Source organism: Haliotis rufescens, unplaced genomic scaffold, assembly GCF_023055435.1.
Source record: "Haliotis rufescens isolate VD_foot unplaced genomic scaffold, xgHalRufe1.0.p SCAF_24, whole genome shotgun sequence".
Lineage (NCBI taxonomy): Eukaryota > Metazoa > Mollusca > Gastropoda > Lepetellida > Haliotidae > Haliotis > Haliotis rufescens.
The window spans coordinates 9601717-9619500 of NW_025963935.1; the positions used below are offsets into that span (position 1 = coordinate 9601717).

Here is a 17784-nt window from a genome sequence, read left to right on the forward strand (position 1 = left end):
TGTCAGTTTGGCAACTTTTAGATATATTTTTGTTGACATTATTTCTTTGTATAATATATTTGAAGATTTGCTTAAAACTTCTTTATTTTGCTGTTTGACATGTTCGATGAGGACCCGTTGTCGAAGTGTGTCCGAAAATTGTACTTTCAATTACATTGCTGGAAATAGTGAATTATTTTTTAATCTATCGATAAAAAATGATAAAATCAAATGGAATACGTATTTCGGATATTGTGAAATGCGATAGATTTAATAAATGAATGATATGACAAGTAGCTTATTAAAATTATAATCTATTTTCACGTGACTTGGTCAGTCTACCCTACGCGCGGTGTGACTCGTGGCTTCTTGACCGGCTAACAGTGTTGAAAGAGTTAAACTGGTCACCACTACGCTTAGCGTTGGCAAGCTTTGATGGTATTTGAAGGATCCCAGCCAGAAATATCAGAGTGACTTCCCTTTGCTTTACGCTCGACGAGGAAATGAAATTCTTTTTTTTTACTTTTTGACGAAAAGATCGGCGGTAATTAAAAAATGGGGTAATTTTCATTTTTATTTTGTTTTCAACATTTGGACTTTGAAAGAGCGGTGTATCCGTAAACCAAGAAATAGAAAAAAATGTCGCCTTACAGGAAACATGAGGGTTTTGTAAAGTTATGAAATGTTGTAGTGTACTGTTCTGTCGCCTCGGCACCACAATTCAGATAGTTGCTCACGTTGCCAATCACTGGATTGTTTGGTCCAGGGCCCAGTTCCACTAAGGTGGTCATAATTCCCATACTTTAACATAGATTAGCATAGATAGCACCAAGGTGATCGAATCTTGCATGTTTTAACATAGATTTGTGACAGTCCCAGCACCAAGGTGAACAAATCTTGCATGTTTTAACATAGATTTGTCACAGTCGCAGCACTAAGGTGATCGAATCTTGCATGTTTTAGCATAGATTTGTGACAGTCCCAGCACCAAGGTGATCGAATCTTGCATGTTTTAACAAAGATTTGTGACAGTCCCAGCACTAAGGTGATCGAATCTTGCATGTTTTAACAAAGATTTGTGACAGTCGCAGCACTTTGATTGCTTTGTGGAATAGGGCCCAGATAACTTGAAGACCTCTAGTGTTGAACAACTAACTACAAATGTAAGCAGACAACTGAATACCGTATTCGACATAATAAGCGCCAAGGGCGCTCTCAAAATTAGAAATAGGGGGCTCTTATTAGAATAAAATTTGGGTGAAAATAAGAGTTAAAAGATCGTAAATTTCGTGGTTTATGCTGACAGCCTGAAATGATACAAAAGAAAAGTCTGTTAGACACGACAGATATTTTTTTCCAGAATTTCATTGCCCATGATATGGGGTGCATATAACACACGAGGGCGTATTATACACGGATAAATAAGTCTTGTGTACATTGATCAATTGGAAGAGGTGCTTATTGGGACTGTTCACTGGCCAATATATTATCAAAAATCGCCGTGGGCGCTTATTAGAGCAGGGCGCTTATCACGTAGAATACGGTAGTCATCAAGTTGACAGCCTGTAGCCAACTTCCTACCATGCATTGTTTGCAGCACGGGACTCCTTCAAGGACATCACCTCACTCCACCTGCCCAACGAGCGCTTTTCCCCGGTGAGGCGTGCCAGCGAAGGCCTGGCCAACATGCCCAAGTACCAGCAAGTGCATCTGGAGAAGATCTTCAACCAGACCCTCGGGGCCCAGCAGCAGCAGCAGCAGCAGCAGCAGCAGGGGCAGGGGTCGAGACACAACAGTCAGAACAGTGTCAAGGCCATCCAGCAGGAGTGCCAAGAACTGCAGGTGGAGTATCAGGCGGGGGTGGTGGAGCGTCGGGGCAGGGGTGGTGGAGTGTCGGGGCAAGGGTGGTGGAGTGTTGGGGCAAGGGTCGTGGAGCGTTGGGGCAGGGGTGGTGGAGTATGGGGCAAGGGTGGTGGAGTATAGGGCAAGGGTGGTGGAGGGTTAGGGCAGGGGTGGTGGAGTATCGAGCAGGGGTGGTGGAATATAGGGCAGGGGTGGTGGAGTATAGGGCAGGGGTGGTGGAGTATAGGTGGAGTATAAGGCAGGGGTGGTGGAGTATAGGGCAGGGTTGGTGGAGTATAGGGCAGGGGTGGTGGAGTATAGGGCAAGGGTGGTGGAGTATAGGGCAGGGGTGGTGGAGTATAGGGCAAGGGTGGTGGAGTATCAGGGCAGGGGTTGTGGAGTATAGGGCAAGGGTGGTGGAGTATCAGGCGGGGGTGGTGGAGTATAGGGCAAGGGTGGTGGAGTATAGGGCAAGGGTGGTGGAGTATAGGGCAAGGGTGGTGGAGGGTTAGGGCAGGGGTGGTGGAGTATCGAGCAGGGGTGGTGGAATATAGGGCAGGGGTGGTGGAGTATAGGGCAGGGGTGGTGGAGTATAGGGCAAGGGTGGTGGAGTATCAAGCAGGGGTGGTGGAGTATAGGGCAGGGGTGGTGGAGTATAGGGCAGGGGTGGTGGAGTATAAGGCAGGGGTGGTGGAGTATAGGGCAGGGGTGGTGGAGTATCGAGCAGGGGTGGTGGAGTATAGGGCAGGGGTGGTGGAGTATGGGGCAGGGGTGGTGGGTTTTCGGTATAAGGAACGTCTTGGTCAGAAGTAACCAATGTTCTGGTTCCATCTAGGTGATTATGTTACTGATATGAGGAGGGCACAATGTTGAAGGAATAAGCATTGTTCTGAAAATCCAGGAAGAATATATTTATAAGCATTTCAATTTTTGGTGGGTGCTGAACATGATGATGATGATGTTGATGATGATGATGATGACAACGATGATGATGACAATGTTGATGATGATGATGATGATGATGATGTTTTCCTGGCAGAAACAAGCTGGTTCAGTGGATGTAGAAAAACAAGCAGAACTGCAGCAAAAACACACTATTTCCCGGTTTCAGCAATCTCTACAGGTGAGTCGGGTATTCCGTCCTTCATCCCTCACAGACATCACCCGGTGTAGCTCCTCTGTGTGAGGGGCAGGGGGGCAGGGGGGCAGGAGCCCGACATGTCCTGTTGATTTTTAACCTGTGTAAAACTGTTATTTGTATCCCTTTATATTTTTGTCACGATTTTGTTTCCTTCCTTTGATTTTGTTCAGTTTTCTTTTGAATTTTCTCATCTCACTTTAGACTCCAAAACACGGCGCTAAGTGACCGCAACAAATCTGCATGGAACGGTGTAGTGAGAGTTACCTCCTCTTGCAATTCCTGCTCTTCTTGATTCTGTGTTAACCTGGGCATCGGAAGCTGTCAAACCTGTAACTGGTTTTTGAGGCCAACTCAAATAATATATGATGCTAACTACAGCTGTTGAATCAAAGTAGACGTCTGTACCAAGTTAGTGATGAGAAAGATTGCGATTGCGATGACCCATTACTTCCAGGATATTGTTGCAAATGGGACGCGTGTTTTCAGCAGGATGACTGGAAATGTAATGCCCTGGATGGCCGAGGATGTCACAGAAATTTAACAGCTCAGGCTTAGACCATTGGGTTTTTGTCCTATCTTCCCGAGGCAAGAGAGTTAACTGTCTTTAAAAGTCCAGTTTCCACCCATGCCAAACAAGGCTGGTATTCCTGAGCTCAATCGAAAGCGCCGCCTGTGGCTGTTACGAGTTATGTTCCTTCTATGTCCCTCCTATGGACCAATCAGATTCCACCTCTTGTATCACTTGCATTGGCTTTAAACAAAATGGCGGCGCACAATCAAGACAATCTGATCGATATCAAGATCTATATTGTGATAAAACGAGTCTTACATCGTGAATTACATCAAATCACACAAGCACCTTGATTTAAAGCATGAAAGGATTTAAAAATGTCTGTTGACAACGAGATGGCGGTGCACTTGCATTGCAAATTCTGCAATCGACCCAAATCTGGGCGACAGTTTACGAGACGGATTTCCATTTTGTTGCATGATTTTGATTGGACTATACATAGACTCGTTAGTCCAGCCAAAATGTAACTCCATAATACCAGCCTAGTTCGGCAAGGGTGGAAACTGCACTTTTATAGTCAGTTAACTCACATTGCCTTGGAAAGATGGGTTTGCCCCAGACACAGAAGATTGATGATTTTGTTATGCGAATGAATCTGCCTAAAATAAGAGAACCTTTCCCCGTACTAATCAGGACATCACATTTCAACTGTTGCAGTTGCAGATTTGACAGCTTTCATTCTTGCCTCCCCAAGACCTGTAGACGTGACCTGTACTCACCTCCCACAATATACCTCGTAGAGTAGAACGCATGTTATCAGTTGTCACAGTATCACTCGGGGTACAAGAGTCCTGTGTCGGGGTTTATGCCACAAACCGGAGGCAAGTAACGTGGGAAGCATAAAACCCCATGTACCCTTACCAACATGTTTTATCTGACATTGTCAAAGAATTAAAACAAAAAATTCAAAATTGATAGAAAACAGTTGTTCGATTGAGCTTGAGGTTAACTTGCGCTATCTCACGTGACTTCTATTGACTCAGAAAAAGCTTGCAGCTTTTTGCTTTGAAGCGGGGTATAAGGGATTTATTCTGTCTCTCGGAAATTCACGTGCAGCCTGTTTTGCTCGTGGCAGGGTAAAAGAGATAATTATTACCCTCCAAGGCGGGTTACACAGTGTTTTATTAAGATCACGTGTCAAGATCTGACATGGAGGTATGATGAAAAAGTATATAGCATCTTCAGGCTGTTCTAGTGTGACAGTCTTGTAATGTGAGAGTCTTCTAGTGTGACAGTCTTCTAGTGTGACAGTCTTCTCAAGTGTCACACACAGTCTTGTAATGTGACAGTCTTCTAGTGTGACAGTCTTCTAGTGTGACAGTCTTCTAGTGTGACAGTCTTCTCTAGTGTCACACACAGTCTTCTAATGTAACAGTCTTGTCCAGTGTGACAGTTTCCTCCAGTGTGACAGTCTTCTCCAGTGTGACAGTTTCCTCAAGTTTGACAGTTTCCTCCAGTGTGACAGTCTTGTCCAGTGTGACAGTCTTGTCCAGTGTCACAGTTTCCTCAAGTGTGACAGTCTGGTCTAGTGTGTTTTTTTACCCTTGGAGGTCAATTTTAAAGCAAACTCAGAAAAAGTCCAAATGTCAGGCGAGGAGAAGGATAGTGGTCCAGTGTGACAGTCTTCTCTAGTGTCACACACAGTCTTCTAATGTAACAGTCTTGTCCAGTGTGACAGTTTCCTCCAGTGTGACAGTCTTACCCAGTGTGACAGTTTCCTCCAGTGTGACAGTCTTGTCCAGTGTGACAGTCTTACCCAGTGTGACAGTTTCCTCCAGTGTGACAGTCTTGTCCAGTGTGACAGTCTTCCAGTGTGACAGTTTCCTCCAGTGTGACAGTCTTCTCCAGTGTGACAGTTTTCTCCAGTGTGACAGTCTTGTCCAGTGTGAGAGTTTCCTCCAGTGTGACAGTCTTGTCTAGTGTGACAGTCTTCTCCAGTGTGACAGTCTTCTAATGTGAGTCTTGTCCAGTGTGACAGTCTTGTCCAGTGAGTTTCCTCCAGTGTGACAGTTTCCCCCAGTGTGACAGTCTTCTAGTGTGACAGTCTTCTTTAGTGACTGTCTTCTAGTGTGACAGTCTTCTAATGTGAGTCTTGTCCAGTGTGACAGTTTCCTCCGGTGTGACAGTTTCCTCCGGTGTGACAGTCTTGTCCAGTGTGACAGTCTTGTCCAGTGTGACAGTTTCCTCCAGTGTGACAGTCTTGTCCAGTGTGACAGTTTCCTCCAGTGTGACAGTTTCCTCCGGTGTGACAGTCTTGTCCAGTGTGACAGTTTCCTCCAGTGTGACAGTCTTGTCCAGTGTGACAGTTTCCTCCAGTGTGACAGTCTTCTCCAGTGTGACAGTCTTGTCTAGTGTGACAGTCTTGTCCAGTGTGACAGTTTTCTCCAGTGTCACAGTCTTGTCCAGTGTCACAGTTTCCTCAAGTGTGACAGTCTTGTCTAGTGTGTTCCTCCAGTGTGACAGTCTTCTGGTGTGACAGTCTTCTAGTGTGACAGTCTTCTAGTGTGATAGTCTTCTCTAGTGTGACAGTCTTCTAGTGTGACAGTCTTCTAGTGTGATAGTCTTCTCTAGTGTGACAGTCTTTTTGTGTGACAGTCTTCTAATGTGACAGTCTTGTCCAGTGTGACAGTCTTGTCCAGTGTGACAGTCTTCCAGTGTGACAGTCTTCTAATGTGAGTCTTGTCCAGTGTGACAGTCTTGTCCAGTGTGACAGTTTCCTCCAGTGTGACAGTCTTGTCCAGTGTCACAGTTTTCTCCAGTGTCACAGTCTTGTCTAGTGTGTTTTTTTTACCCTTGGAGGTCAATTTTAAAGCAAACTCAGAAAAAGTCCAAATGTCAGGCGAGGAGAAGGATAGTGGGTATAGGGTGTCCTGTATGGCTGACATGTCTATGTTGTGGACTACCTCCCACTGACAGTGTGCTTTCTCTACATCAACCCTGGACCTCTATCCTGTCTTCCGTTGTTTGAAATGTAGCTTTGTGTTGTCTGTCAGTAAAAACTAGGGGTGCCACGATAAATCAAACTATCGATATATTGCTATTGGTTAGCACTTAAAGTCAATAAATCGATTATTAAATCAGTTTCCGATCAATAATATCAATTTCAGTTAGGAATATCGATAGTTTCGATTGCATTTACCATATCAATAAAATACATGCAATGCTTTTCAAAATTTTTATTTTTTTTATCATGAGTGGTAGTAATTTACACATGGTAATGTGAAAGTTTCTTTTTCTTAAATTATTTGGGTAAAGAAAAAACAAATCAGTCATATCTCAAAGTTTACTTTTTATTTGTTGTTGTGGTCATCACATTCAAAGGAAACTTCAGTTCCAAGGTTTAATTCAACTCTAAAATCCATCTAAATGATTCACTGAAAACTATCAATACTTATCGCAATAGTTGCTTGCAATATCAATAGTTATCGCAATAGTGATTTCCAGACCAATAGTCACCCCTAGTAAAAACACCCGTGAAACCTGTAAATGTGAATGCTTAAGAAATTGTTTTTATCTCAAACTGGTACTAATAACTTTCAGTGTAGTTTGCAAGGAATAACTTATCTTTCTCTTTTGTGATTGTTTTCACGGACTAGTTGGGACGGTGCCGCAGATGATGATGATGTGATGATGGTGATGGTGGTGATGATGATGATGATGATGGTGATGTGATGATGGTGATGTGATGATGGTGATTGTGATGATGGTGATGTGATGATGGTGATGTGATGATGGTGATTGTGATGATGGTGATGTGATGATGGTGGTGATGATGATGGTGATGATGTGATGGTGATGATGATGATGGTGACTTTCTGTTTCAGACTACATCCACTCTGCAGAGATCTCCCGTGCCTTCCCCACCTCTCCCAGCATCCCCCAGTTTCCAGCGGCAACAAGTCACATCAGATGTGTTGCCTGGCAACTTGTATCAGCACCTTCAGCGACTGCACTTACAGCAGATCCAGACATCGAGTGCCTCTTCCCCATTCAGCCGAGCCTCGCCCCCGACCTTGACTTCTGTCCTGCCACCGTCTCAGCGCTCCGAGTCCCCCACCCCGACCTACACCCACCTGCTCCAGAACTACCCCCAGACCCACCAGCGTAGCAGCTCGCCCCCAAACTTCCAGAATCTCCACATGATCCGAGAGGACGCGGGGGACGCTGCCGAACCCATGAGGACGGAAGAAGAGGACATGTTTGTAGATACGACAGCAAGCAGCGAAAAAAATGCACAGGAAGTGAGACACAGACAGTTTGCGGGGAAACCGCAGATCAGCATCACTGATACACAAGGTCATGTGACCGATGTGACGAACGAAGACGATGAGCGTGTTTTAGATAGAACGAATGTGCCAAAGACTGTGGCTTCCGGAGCCTCAGGAGTATCATCAGGGGTCGGAGCCAGTCCACTGCAGTCACCTATGACCTCCGACCCCATTCAAACAGGTCAGCATCCCCGGCAACCCGGTGCCCCTACCTATCCCTTGTATCTGTTTAATAACTATGTAAATACAAACCTGGCCGGCATCCAGCCGCCATTGTTCCCACCTGAGGATGCGGCTGCGGAGATGGGCGTGGTCAACTTGTGCAACTCCCAGTTCATCCTCAACAGCTCCCGCCTCCACCGAACCAACCAGTCACGGTTCCGGCGCCATCACACCCTCCACGACGCCCGTGACCCATTCTTCCAGTACACCCTTCAAAACACGCCCCTCATTAACACAGACTCTATACCTCGAGGTCACAGCTTCGACCAGGCCGACCTCCAGTCGAGGACGGTCCTCGATCTCTCCCCCCAACACAAGGCCGCTCACATCACCCACTCCCACAGCCAGGAGAATGTAGTGTCGGCGCCGGTCAATGGCTGCTATTTCTCCTCCCCATCACCGATAAGCATAGACTCTTCCAAGGTAGTCATCCACATCAACCCCGACTTGCACAAAACTGTTGACGATGTGTTGTCTGCCATCAAAAACATGTTAGATACTCGATGTCCGGACGTGGACTATCACTGCTCGCAGAACTTGTTCCGTCTCCAGAACGCAGACGTCCAGGTGGAGCTGGAGATATGTGACGGGGACGTTCCCGGGGTGCAGGTCCGGAAGCTGTCCGGGGACAGTGTCCAGTACTCCCGCCTCTGTCATGATCTGCTCTCCTGCATGAATAATTAAGTCATTACTGTCCAAACTCTCTGTCACAGTCACATGTAGGCAGCTGTGTGTGTAGGTTGTATAGGCTATCAGTTCCCAAAGAGGGGCAGGTCAGCTGAAATTGCTGAGGCAAACGGTGACCTCGTAAACTCTTACAGCAGCAACAACAATAGGCTATTATGTCACAACCACACAGCTATGTGTAACAGGACGAAGAAATAGGAAGAGGTCTAAGTGCTTAGTTTTATATCATTATGTGGAATACAATCTCAAAATACAGTGTTTAAATATCTCTGAATTTCAGAAAAGAAGTTACATGCAGTCAAACCTCATTGTGTCGAGCTTGGATGTGTTGAATTTACGGTGTTCTTGAACTCATTTAGGAGTCAAAAGTATCTAAATTAAGTGTGAAATTCCACTGATGTCTCGAACCCTGTATAACTAGAATTTTTCCCAGGTCTCCACGAGTTCAACACAATGAGGTTCGACTCTATTAAAAAAGTAACTTTGAGAAATCACATTTTGAACATTTCTGGTGCCTCCGCGCTGATAGAGATTGAATATTGCTAAAAGCGGGGAAAAACAATACTCACTCACTCACTCAATGTGACAATGTTATAGGGCATAGCAGTGATTGTTTTCTGTCGCTAACAGTAACGTGCTGTTTTACTAAGAGAGCAATAATGCATGTCATGTTGGATATCACACTGCTGCTTGTCTTTCAAGTATTGCTATGTGTTCGTTTGTAGGGCAAATAATATTTCTATCTTAAACATTTATTTTCTTTTTTAAATTATTTAATTTTTTTTTTTTAACCTGTCGGCCACTTCAGTGTAGTTAATTTTGTGTGGATTCATATTTTGACATATTTTAAAATATTTATGTGAAACAAAATAATTGTGTCAAGTAACCTGTGGGACCTGTAACCTGTGACCATGTCCGATATCTATCCATGGTCAGGGCTGGTGATGATCTGTGATGGTTTGAAGCTGTGTATACTGCATGCTGTGACCATGTCCGATATCTATCCATGGTCAGGGCTGGTGATGATCTGTGATGGTTTGAAGCTGTGTATACTGCATGCTGTGACTGTGGCAGGGAGAGTCTTTGTGTTTTTGCCAATGTTAAAAGTCTGGCCTGTAGACAAGCCTCTCTTTTTAAAAATTGTCTTGAAGTGACACGGTTGATTTTTGTTTGAGGGTGACAATTTTATATTGGGAGGGTTGTAATATTTTTAATAACTATTTTTGTCCCTTTGGGGAAAAGATTCACTTATCCCCCGGTTTTACAAACATTTTAATCAATCACCGGACATGTGAAATGTCCAGATAAGTACTGTTTTGTGGGTACAAACAAGTGTTTAGTTCCTCCTTTCAAACCCGTATTCGACGTAATGAGCGCTCAGGGTGCTCTCAAAATTAGAAATAGGGGGCTGTTATTCAAATATAATTTTGGTGAGAAAAAAAACAGAGTTGAAAGATCGTAAATTTCAGGGTTCATGCTGAAAGCATGAAATGATACGAAAGAAAAGTCTGTGCATTTTATACACGACAGATATATTTTCCAGAATTTAATTGCCAATAATTAAGGGTGCATATAACACACCAGTGCGTATTATACACGAATAAACAAGTCTTGTGTACATTGATCAATCGGAAGGGGTGCTAATTGGGATTGTTCACTAGCCAATATATTAGCAAATATCGCCGTGGGCGATTATTAGAGCGGGGCGCTTATTACGTCAAATCCGGTATGTCTTGAAGCGCTGAGTGATGACAGTCTGTCCCAGGGAACTGACTTTAAAAAGGGTAAATGATACTTACACATGCACCTCACAGGTCCAAGGTGTCAAGACTGAACTTTTCAGAAAGTTTGACCTACAATTGTCTGTTATTGATCATCAATAATCAACCATGTCTCTCCAGACAATGGGGACACCTACAGGCGGAATGTAGACATGCCAATGTTTAGCATGACTAGAGCAAAGAGAGTTGAATATTGAGTTGTTGTATTCAGTGGAGATTTGATATATCTCAGGGTTTTTTCTTTTAATGCTTTACAGATGCTTTGACCCAAAATGCTGAGAAAATTTGTAAAAAAATTATAACTATCATTTTGAAAAAAAATATTTTGATCACTGCCGACCTGAAGCACATTCGTGTTAGAATAAAATATGTATTGATAGAATCATGCAATGCACTAACAAGACAACTTCGCTATCAAAACTTTCCACTTTGCAGAAGGTAGCTTCTGCCCTGATTTATGAGGAAATGCAGTGTTGATAGTTAGGGGACATAAGTCCAGACCTCATAGACGGGCAAGCATGTCAGGGTTATAGTTATGAATCTCAATGCTTTCAATTTTTCTACAAATTGGAACTGAATAAAACTGACAGAAAATGTAAACAGGACAAGCTACAAACTTTGCATCTTCCTGAGGCAAGAGAGTTAACTGACTATAAAAGTCCTGTTTCCACCCTTGCCGAACTAGGCTGGTATTATGGAGTTACATTGTGGCTGGACTAACGAGTCTATGCATAGTCCAATCAAAATCGCGCACCGAAATCCGGTTTGTAAACTGTCGTGCAGATTTCGGTCAATTGCAGGCTTTGCAAAGCATGTGCACCGCAGTCTCATCAGCAGATATTTTCCAAATCTTTTCATGTTTTTAATCAAGGTGCTCACGTGATTTGATGCATTTCGCGATGCAATATAGATCTTGATTATCGATCAGATCGTCCTGACTGGGCGCCACCATTTTGTGTAAAGCAAACGCAAGTGATGGAATCTGATTGGTCCATAGGATAGGCTTAAAAGGGACATAACTGGTAATAGCCACTGGTGGCGCTACGATCGAGCCCAGTAATTCCTGCCTAGTTTGGCAAGGGTGGAAACTGGACCTTTACAGTCAGCTAACTCCCTTGCCTCGGGAAAATGCAAACTTTGAGGACTGGTGAAATAATGTTCTCACTAGTTCTCAGGGGTATTCTTAAAAAAATTACATGTCTTAGGCTGCCATTGAACTAATATGAATCAGAACGGTGTTTACCTGGCTAACTCACTCACTCTCTCAGGAATTCATTATCCCGACCATTTTAATTATTTTAATTATCACTGGATTGTCTGGTCCAGACTTGATTATTTACAGACCGCCGTCATATAGCTGGAATATTGCTGAGTGCAGCGTTAAATAACAAGCAAACAATGGCAGTGTTAAAGAAGGGAGACAACTCAGTTTCAACATTACTGAAGGGAGACAACTCAGTTTCAACTCTTTTTGAAGGGAAGACAAAGACATGTCTATTTCATTCACTGTGACTCCCTCACCTGGCCCCGCCCATACCAATGTCAGAGCACTCCCAGCTTGTATTGGCTGGTGTTTTATATATATACATATATATATTTACATATATTTAATTGTTCTATAAGACTCCACGGTGCAGTTGTTTGCGACCGATGTTTGTCACGATACTGGATGACGTTGAACAGGGTGAGATGAATGTTTACTATGACGTTCAGTTGTTTCTTTCTATCCCGTTTATCCACAAGCCAACATAGGATAAATATTGATTTCATAGTTTTAATTTTTAAATATTTGCGATTTGATTATTTACAATTTGCTGTTTTATTCGATTCTTGACTTTGTGACAGAATGACATGGCCTGTTGTTTGTGTATTGGGCCGAGAGACAGAGAATCAGGTGTCTACTGGGGCTGAATGAGAAGAAAAGAAAACGGGTGGCGTGAGAGGATGGTCAGAGAGAGAGAAGGAGTGGTCAGAGAGAGAGGGTGTGGCCAGTGATAGAGGACGGGTGTCAGTGAGAGGTGTGGTCAGTGAGAGAGAAGGAATGGTCACAGAGAGAGGACGTGTGGCCAGTGAGAGAAGGAGTGGTCAGTGAGAGAGGACGGGTGTCAGTGAGAGGTGTGGTCAGTGAGAGAGAAGGAATGGTCACAGAGAGAGGACGTGTGGCCATTGAGAAAAGGAGTGGTTAGATAGAGAGGAGGTGTGGCCAGTGACGAAAGGAGTGGTTAGATAGAGAGGAGGTGTGGCCAGTGACGAAAGGAGTGGTTAGATAGAGAGGAGGTGTGGCCAGTGAGAGAAGTAGTGGTCAGTGAGAGAGGAGGGGTGGTCATTGAGAGAGAAGGAGTGGTTAGAGAGAGGAGTGGTCAGAGAGAGAAGGAGTGGTCAGTGAGAGTAGGAGTGGTCAGTGAGAGAATGTGTGGTCAGTTAGGTGTGACCAGTAAGATCAGTTCTCATCTGTTATGTCACTTGTAAGCACATGCTGTGAATTGAAAATGTGGCTGATTTCATTTCTGTTTTGATAAATCTGTGTACGTACTGTGTGTGTGGTTGTCTCATCGTGTGCCATATGTCAGGGTGCCATCAGTGAGGTGCTCACATTCAGCTGACAATTTCTTTCACTCACTTTAGGAGTTTCTTACTCCAGTTTTGAGGAGGGTGTTATTTATAAACAGTTTAGGGTCACAATTGAATGTGTGGCGAAACAAAAACACAAGCGGTGAACTTAAGTGGTGTCCAAGCAAGTCCCCCTTCAACTGAACCTAGGTGGATTCCAAGCAAGTCCCCCTTAAACTGATCTTAATTTGATTCCAAGCATGTCCCCCAAACTGATCTTATATGGATTCCAAGGAATTTCCCCTTAAACTGAACTTCAGTGGAGTCGAGACAAGTCCCCCATTAAACTGAACCTAATTGGATTCCAAGCATGTCCCCCTTAAACTGAACTTAAGTGGATTCCAAGCATGTCCCCCTTAAACTGAACTTAAGTGGATTCCAAGCATGTCCCCCTTAAACTGAACTTAAGTGGATTCCAAGCAAGTTCCCCTTAAACTGAACTTAAGTGGATTCCAAGCAATTCCCCTTAAACTGAACTTAAGTGGATTCCAAGCAAGTTCCCCTTAAACTGAACTTAAGTGGATTCCAAGCAAGTTCCCCTTCAACTGAACTTAAGTGGATTCCAAGCATGTCCCCCTTAAACTGAACTTAAGTGGATTCCAAGCATGTCCCCCTTAAACTGAACTTAAGTGGATTCCAAGCAAGTTCCCCTTCAACTGAACTTAAGTGGATTCCAAGCATGTCCCCCTTAAACTGAACTTAAGTGGATTCCAAGCATGTCCCTCTTAAACTGAACTTAAGTGGATTCCAAGCAATTCCCCTTTTCCCCGAACATAAGTGGATTCCAAGCATGTCCCCCTTAAACTGAACTGAAGTGGATTCCAAGCAAGTTCCCCTTTAAACTGAACTTAAGTGGATTCCAAGCATGTCCCTCTTAAACTGAACTTAAGTGGATTCCAAGCAATTCCCCTTTTCCCCGAACATAAGTGGATTCCAAGCATGTCCCCCTTAAACTGAACTTAAGTGGATTCCAAGCAAGTTCCCCTTTAAACTGAACTTAAGTGGATTCCAAGCATGTCCCTCTTAAACTGAACTTAAGTGGATTCCAAGCAATTCCCCTTTTCCCCGAACATAAGTGGAGCTGTTAAAGTAGTGTGGGTTGTGGGGGACCCGTGTCCAGAGTTGTCCTCTGCTGCATCACCATTCTTAACTCAATCAAAGAAATAGAATTTTGCTTTCATGCAGTTTAACCGTTTTCGGGTCTTTTTGTTTCATTTTTTAAATCAGTCATGGTCCTGTTTGTCACTGTTATCTGTAAGTTCAGTACCTTTTGTATGCATACTTTAATTCTCAATCTACCATTCCATTCAGTGCAGTGTCACGAACAGGCTACATGTCATGAACAGGAGGGTGACAGCAGGTGCCCAGTACTACTGCTTGTCTAGAGCGCCCACTCACTCACTCACTCACTCACTCACTCACTCACTCACTCACTCACTCACTCACTCACTCACTCACTCACTCACTCACTCACTCACTCACTCACTCACTCACTCACTCACTCACTCACTCACTCAGCTAAACCTGGCCATGCTCACCTCCTGGATAATTTCCTACAGACAACATATATTTGGGCCAAAGGGTTGAGGGGGAGGGGGGGTAGGGCTTATTCGTATCTTTGTGTTTCCAAGTTTGTCAACTTCATCCTTGCTTTAAGCAAATACCCGGTAAATTATTTTTTTGTGGTTCTGATGCTTTCTTTCTAGCTGTGTTTAGGCCTGGTATATTGTCATCAAAGTGCTATGACATCAAAATTGGGGATTGTGTCATACTCAAATGGATACAGAATGCGTTTCTGTTACAGTGATGGCATTTTTTCTTAGTATTTATAAGTGAGTTATGAGACATGGATATCGAAATATGCTTGAAGTTATGTCGATGGCATGACGCTGTTGTGTGATCCTGTACTTGTCAGTGAAGATGGTCAGTCAGTGAGAGCAAGAAGTCTGTGGGTGTCTGTTAGCATGTACCCACCGGCAGACCTGCTGTCGAAGACTCACCAGGGGATATCCCGGTGTGGCCTGCGAAAGTTCTTTTTTTTAAAAAAGGAATCTGTTCCTAATATCCTAAATAAATTAAAATAATTGTTCCAAGAGCAATATTATTTTTATTTTACCACTTATTCAAAAATCATGCAAACAAAACTCTAACCTCCCCCCCACCCCACCACCCACCCACCCCACACACACACATACACACAAGCATACTAAATAGTCACTCCCTTCTTGATTTTTAAAAAAATTATAAAAATTCATACATAAAATGTACTTACTAAGAAGATTTTCAGCCTAAAAAATTCTAATTCAAGTTCAAGTCCTGTGTGTGGCTTTCATTCTCAATCTTTGATGAGCTGAAAGAAATGTTGAGATGCATCTTTCTCCTTGCTGGTCGACATTGAAAGTGGTTTGTTGTATAGACACAGAAGCCATGTGCAGACGATCAGCGTAATTTATCATACAAAATAGGTCTGCGTCAGTTTCTAGGATAACGCTCACTCGTTCCCTATTATATATCAGAATGACCACCGAATACATTATTTTACTGTATTGTTTGATTGGAATTCAGTTTTAAGGTGAATATAGTACTGTACAATGAGAACTGATGACCAACTGAATCATTGAATCATTTTCTCACCATTGTAGGGGTTTTATGTTTTATGATAACAAGAATCATGTTAAATTCAAGGTCACAAGAAGTACGAAACTGCTGCCATTGCTAACTAACGACTTCGCCTGTTGCAGGGGAGACAACTATGTCGTACTTACTGTGTTAATGAACTGTCGCGTGTGGACATCTAGTGTGTCTTGTTGTTATACATAAGTGTGATTTTGTCAGAATATACTGCTCAGCATATGATAGGGACAGGGCGCATCCAAGAGGGGTCTGTGTGAGTTGTTGCTCCAATATGTTGTTACACGAATAGTATTCAAAATTTGCCTCAGAACTGAAACCTGTGCAACTTGATTAAGCATAGATACAAAGTTCACTAAGTTGTCGTCGCGTTATGTCACATTGTGAAAAATCTGGGTTTCCCTGTCAACTGTTGAGTAGTATATTAGTGGCTTTGGTATGTCCGGACTTTGTCACGTTTTTTGTCAATATGTGACATTTTCATATTTATACCTGTCAGTATGCGACATATTTTTGACTGTTGATATTTAACATTGTCATATTTTTGTTTGTCAGCGTGTCACATTGTCATATTTGTGCTAGTCAATATCTGACAAGGGTTTTAGACGGTTCATATGACATCATCACATTTATGGCGGTCACTATATGACATGGTTTTGACTGTTGATATCTGACATTGTCATATTTTTATCTGTTTATATATGGCATTGTCACATAATGTAAATACTTGACTTTGTCACAATACTGTCTGCCGCTGTACGACATTGTCAGGATTCTGTCTGCCGCCATATGACATTGTCATGATATTTCTGCCGGAGATCGACATTGTCCCATCTCCGTCAGTCTGACATTACTGGATGTTCTGCGTGGAACGTCACTGTGATCCCATGCCCTTCAATCCCCCCTTTGTTGTTTTCTGATGAGTTCCTACTGTTGTACATACTGCTTTATGTCTGTGAAAGGGTGGGTGGAGAAGATAAACTCTTCTCAGCTGTGTACGAAAGTCAACAATGTGTATATATACATGAAGCTATTCCTTATATTGGGGTGGGATTGCGCCCACCCCCCAAACTGTTGTTACCCATGTCGAGATAACCCAGGGTCCAGATGGGGTCAGGTCACCCATGTCCCGCCACCTGCCTCTGTTGCCCCGCCCACCTGCCTCTGATGCACCTCCCACCTGCCTCTATGGGCCTGATCGCCTGCCACCACACCGCCCATCAGCCTCTATTGCCCCACCCACCTGCCTCCGTTGCCCCACCCACCTGCCTCCGTTGCCCCACCCACCTGCCTCCGTTGCCCCACCTACCTGCCTCCGTCGCCCCACCCACCTGCCTCCGTCGCCCTGCCCACCTGCCACTGTCCTACACCTGCTTCATCACCCCAACCACCTGCCTCCATCCTCCTTACACTTGTCTTGTGTCTCTAAAGTATTTCAAATCAGAGGTGTCAAATCACAATAAACCCTCTCTGATTGAAAACAATGGAATTAAGGTAATAAGGAAGTTATGACACAATTTTTGAAATCGGCATGAAAAGGAAGTTAGATTTATGTTGAGGGAGAGGAACAGTAGTTGGAGTGTTGTAATGAGGCATTCGTGTCCACGATATCAAGATAGAAGGAATCAGGAGAAACTTTCACCAGTCTTTATGAAGGCTGAGACATAAATTTCACATGTAGGTCAAATCAAAAGTAATAGCTCAAATCCTGCCTGAACGAACTAGTATGTATTCTAGTGTAAGATATCAACAATAGAGGATGCTCCTGCTCTCGAGGAAAATAATGTTCCTAAAGTAGGAGCTAGAGAATATCTCATAAGACAGCATTTGATAGTCAGATGTGATAGTTATACAAGTAAGGGAGCAATCCTAATGTAGAGGAAGTGTTCATATCAAAGCATTACCTCGGTGTATGAGGTGTCATCATCGGCCACTATGTTCCTTTTGTTCTGTCCCTGAGTATATGTGATCGAGGCAGGGGCAGCTGTGACATTGAGTGGCATGATCCCATTCAGACTGAGTTACCTCCCCTCACCCCCAGCAGGTCAAGCT

At 43.6% G+C, this 17784-nt stretch overlaps 1 protein-coding gene across 1 annotated transcript in view; it reads left to right on the forward strand.

The window, feature by feature from the left end:
• The window catches only part of LOC124127985 (serine/threonine-protein kinase SIK3-like), a 57860-nt gene extending 46685 nt beyond the window's left edge, over positions 1-11175 (forward strand). The window contains exons 13-15 of the mRNA XM_048402152.1: positions 1577-1821; positions 2861-2944; positions 7358-11175. Coding sequence (XP_048258109.1) covers positions 1577-1821; positions 2861-2944; positions 7358-8707 — 1679 coding nt within the window. The 3' untranslated portion in view covers positions 8708-11175. The remainder of the gene's footprint in view (positions 1-1576; positions 1822-2860; positions 2945-7357) is intronic.
• Positions 11176-17784: the final 6609 nt, after the last annotated feature.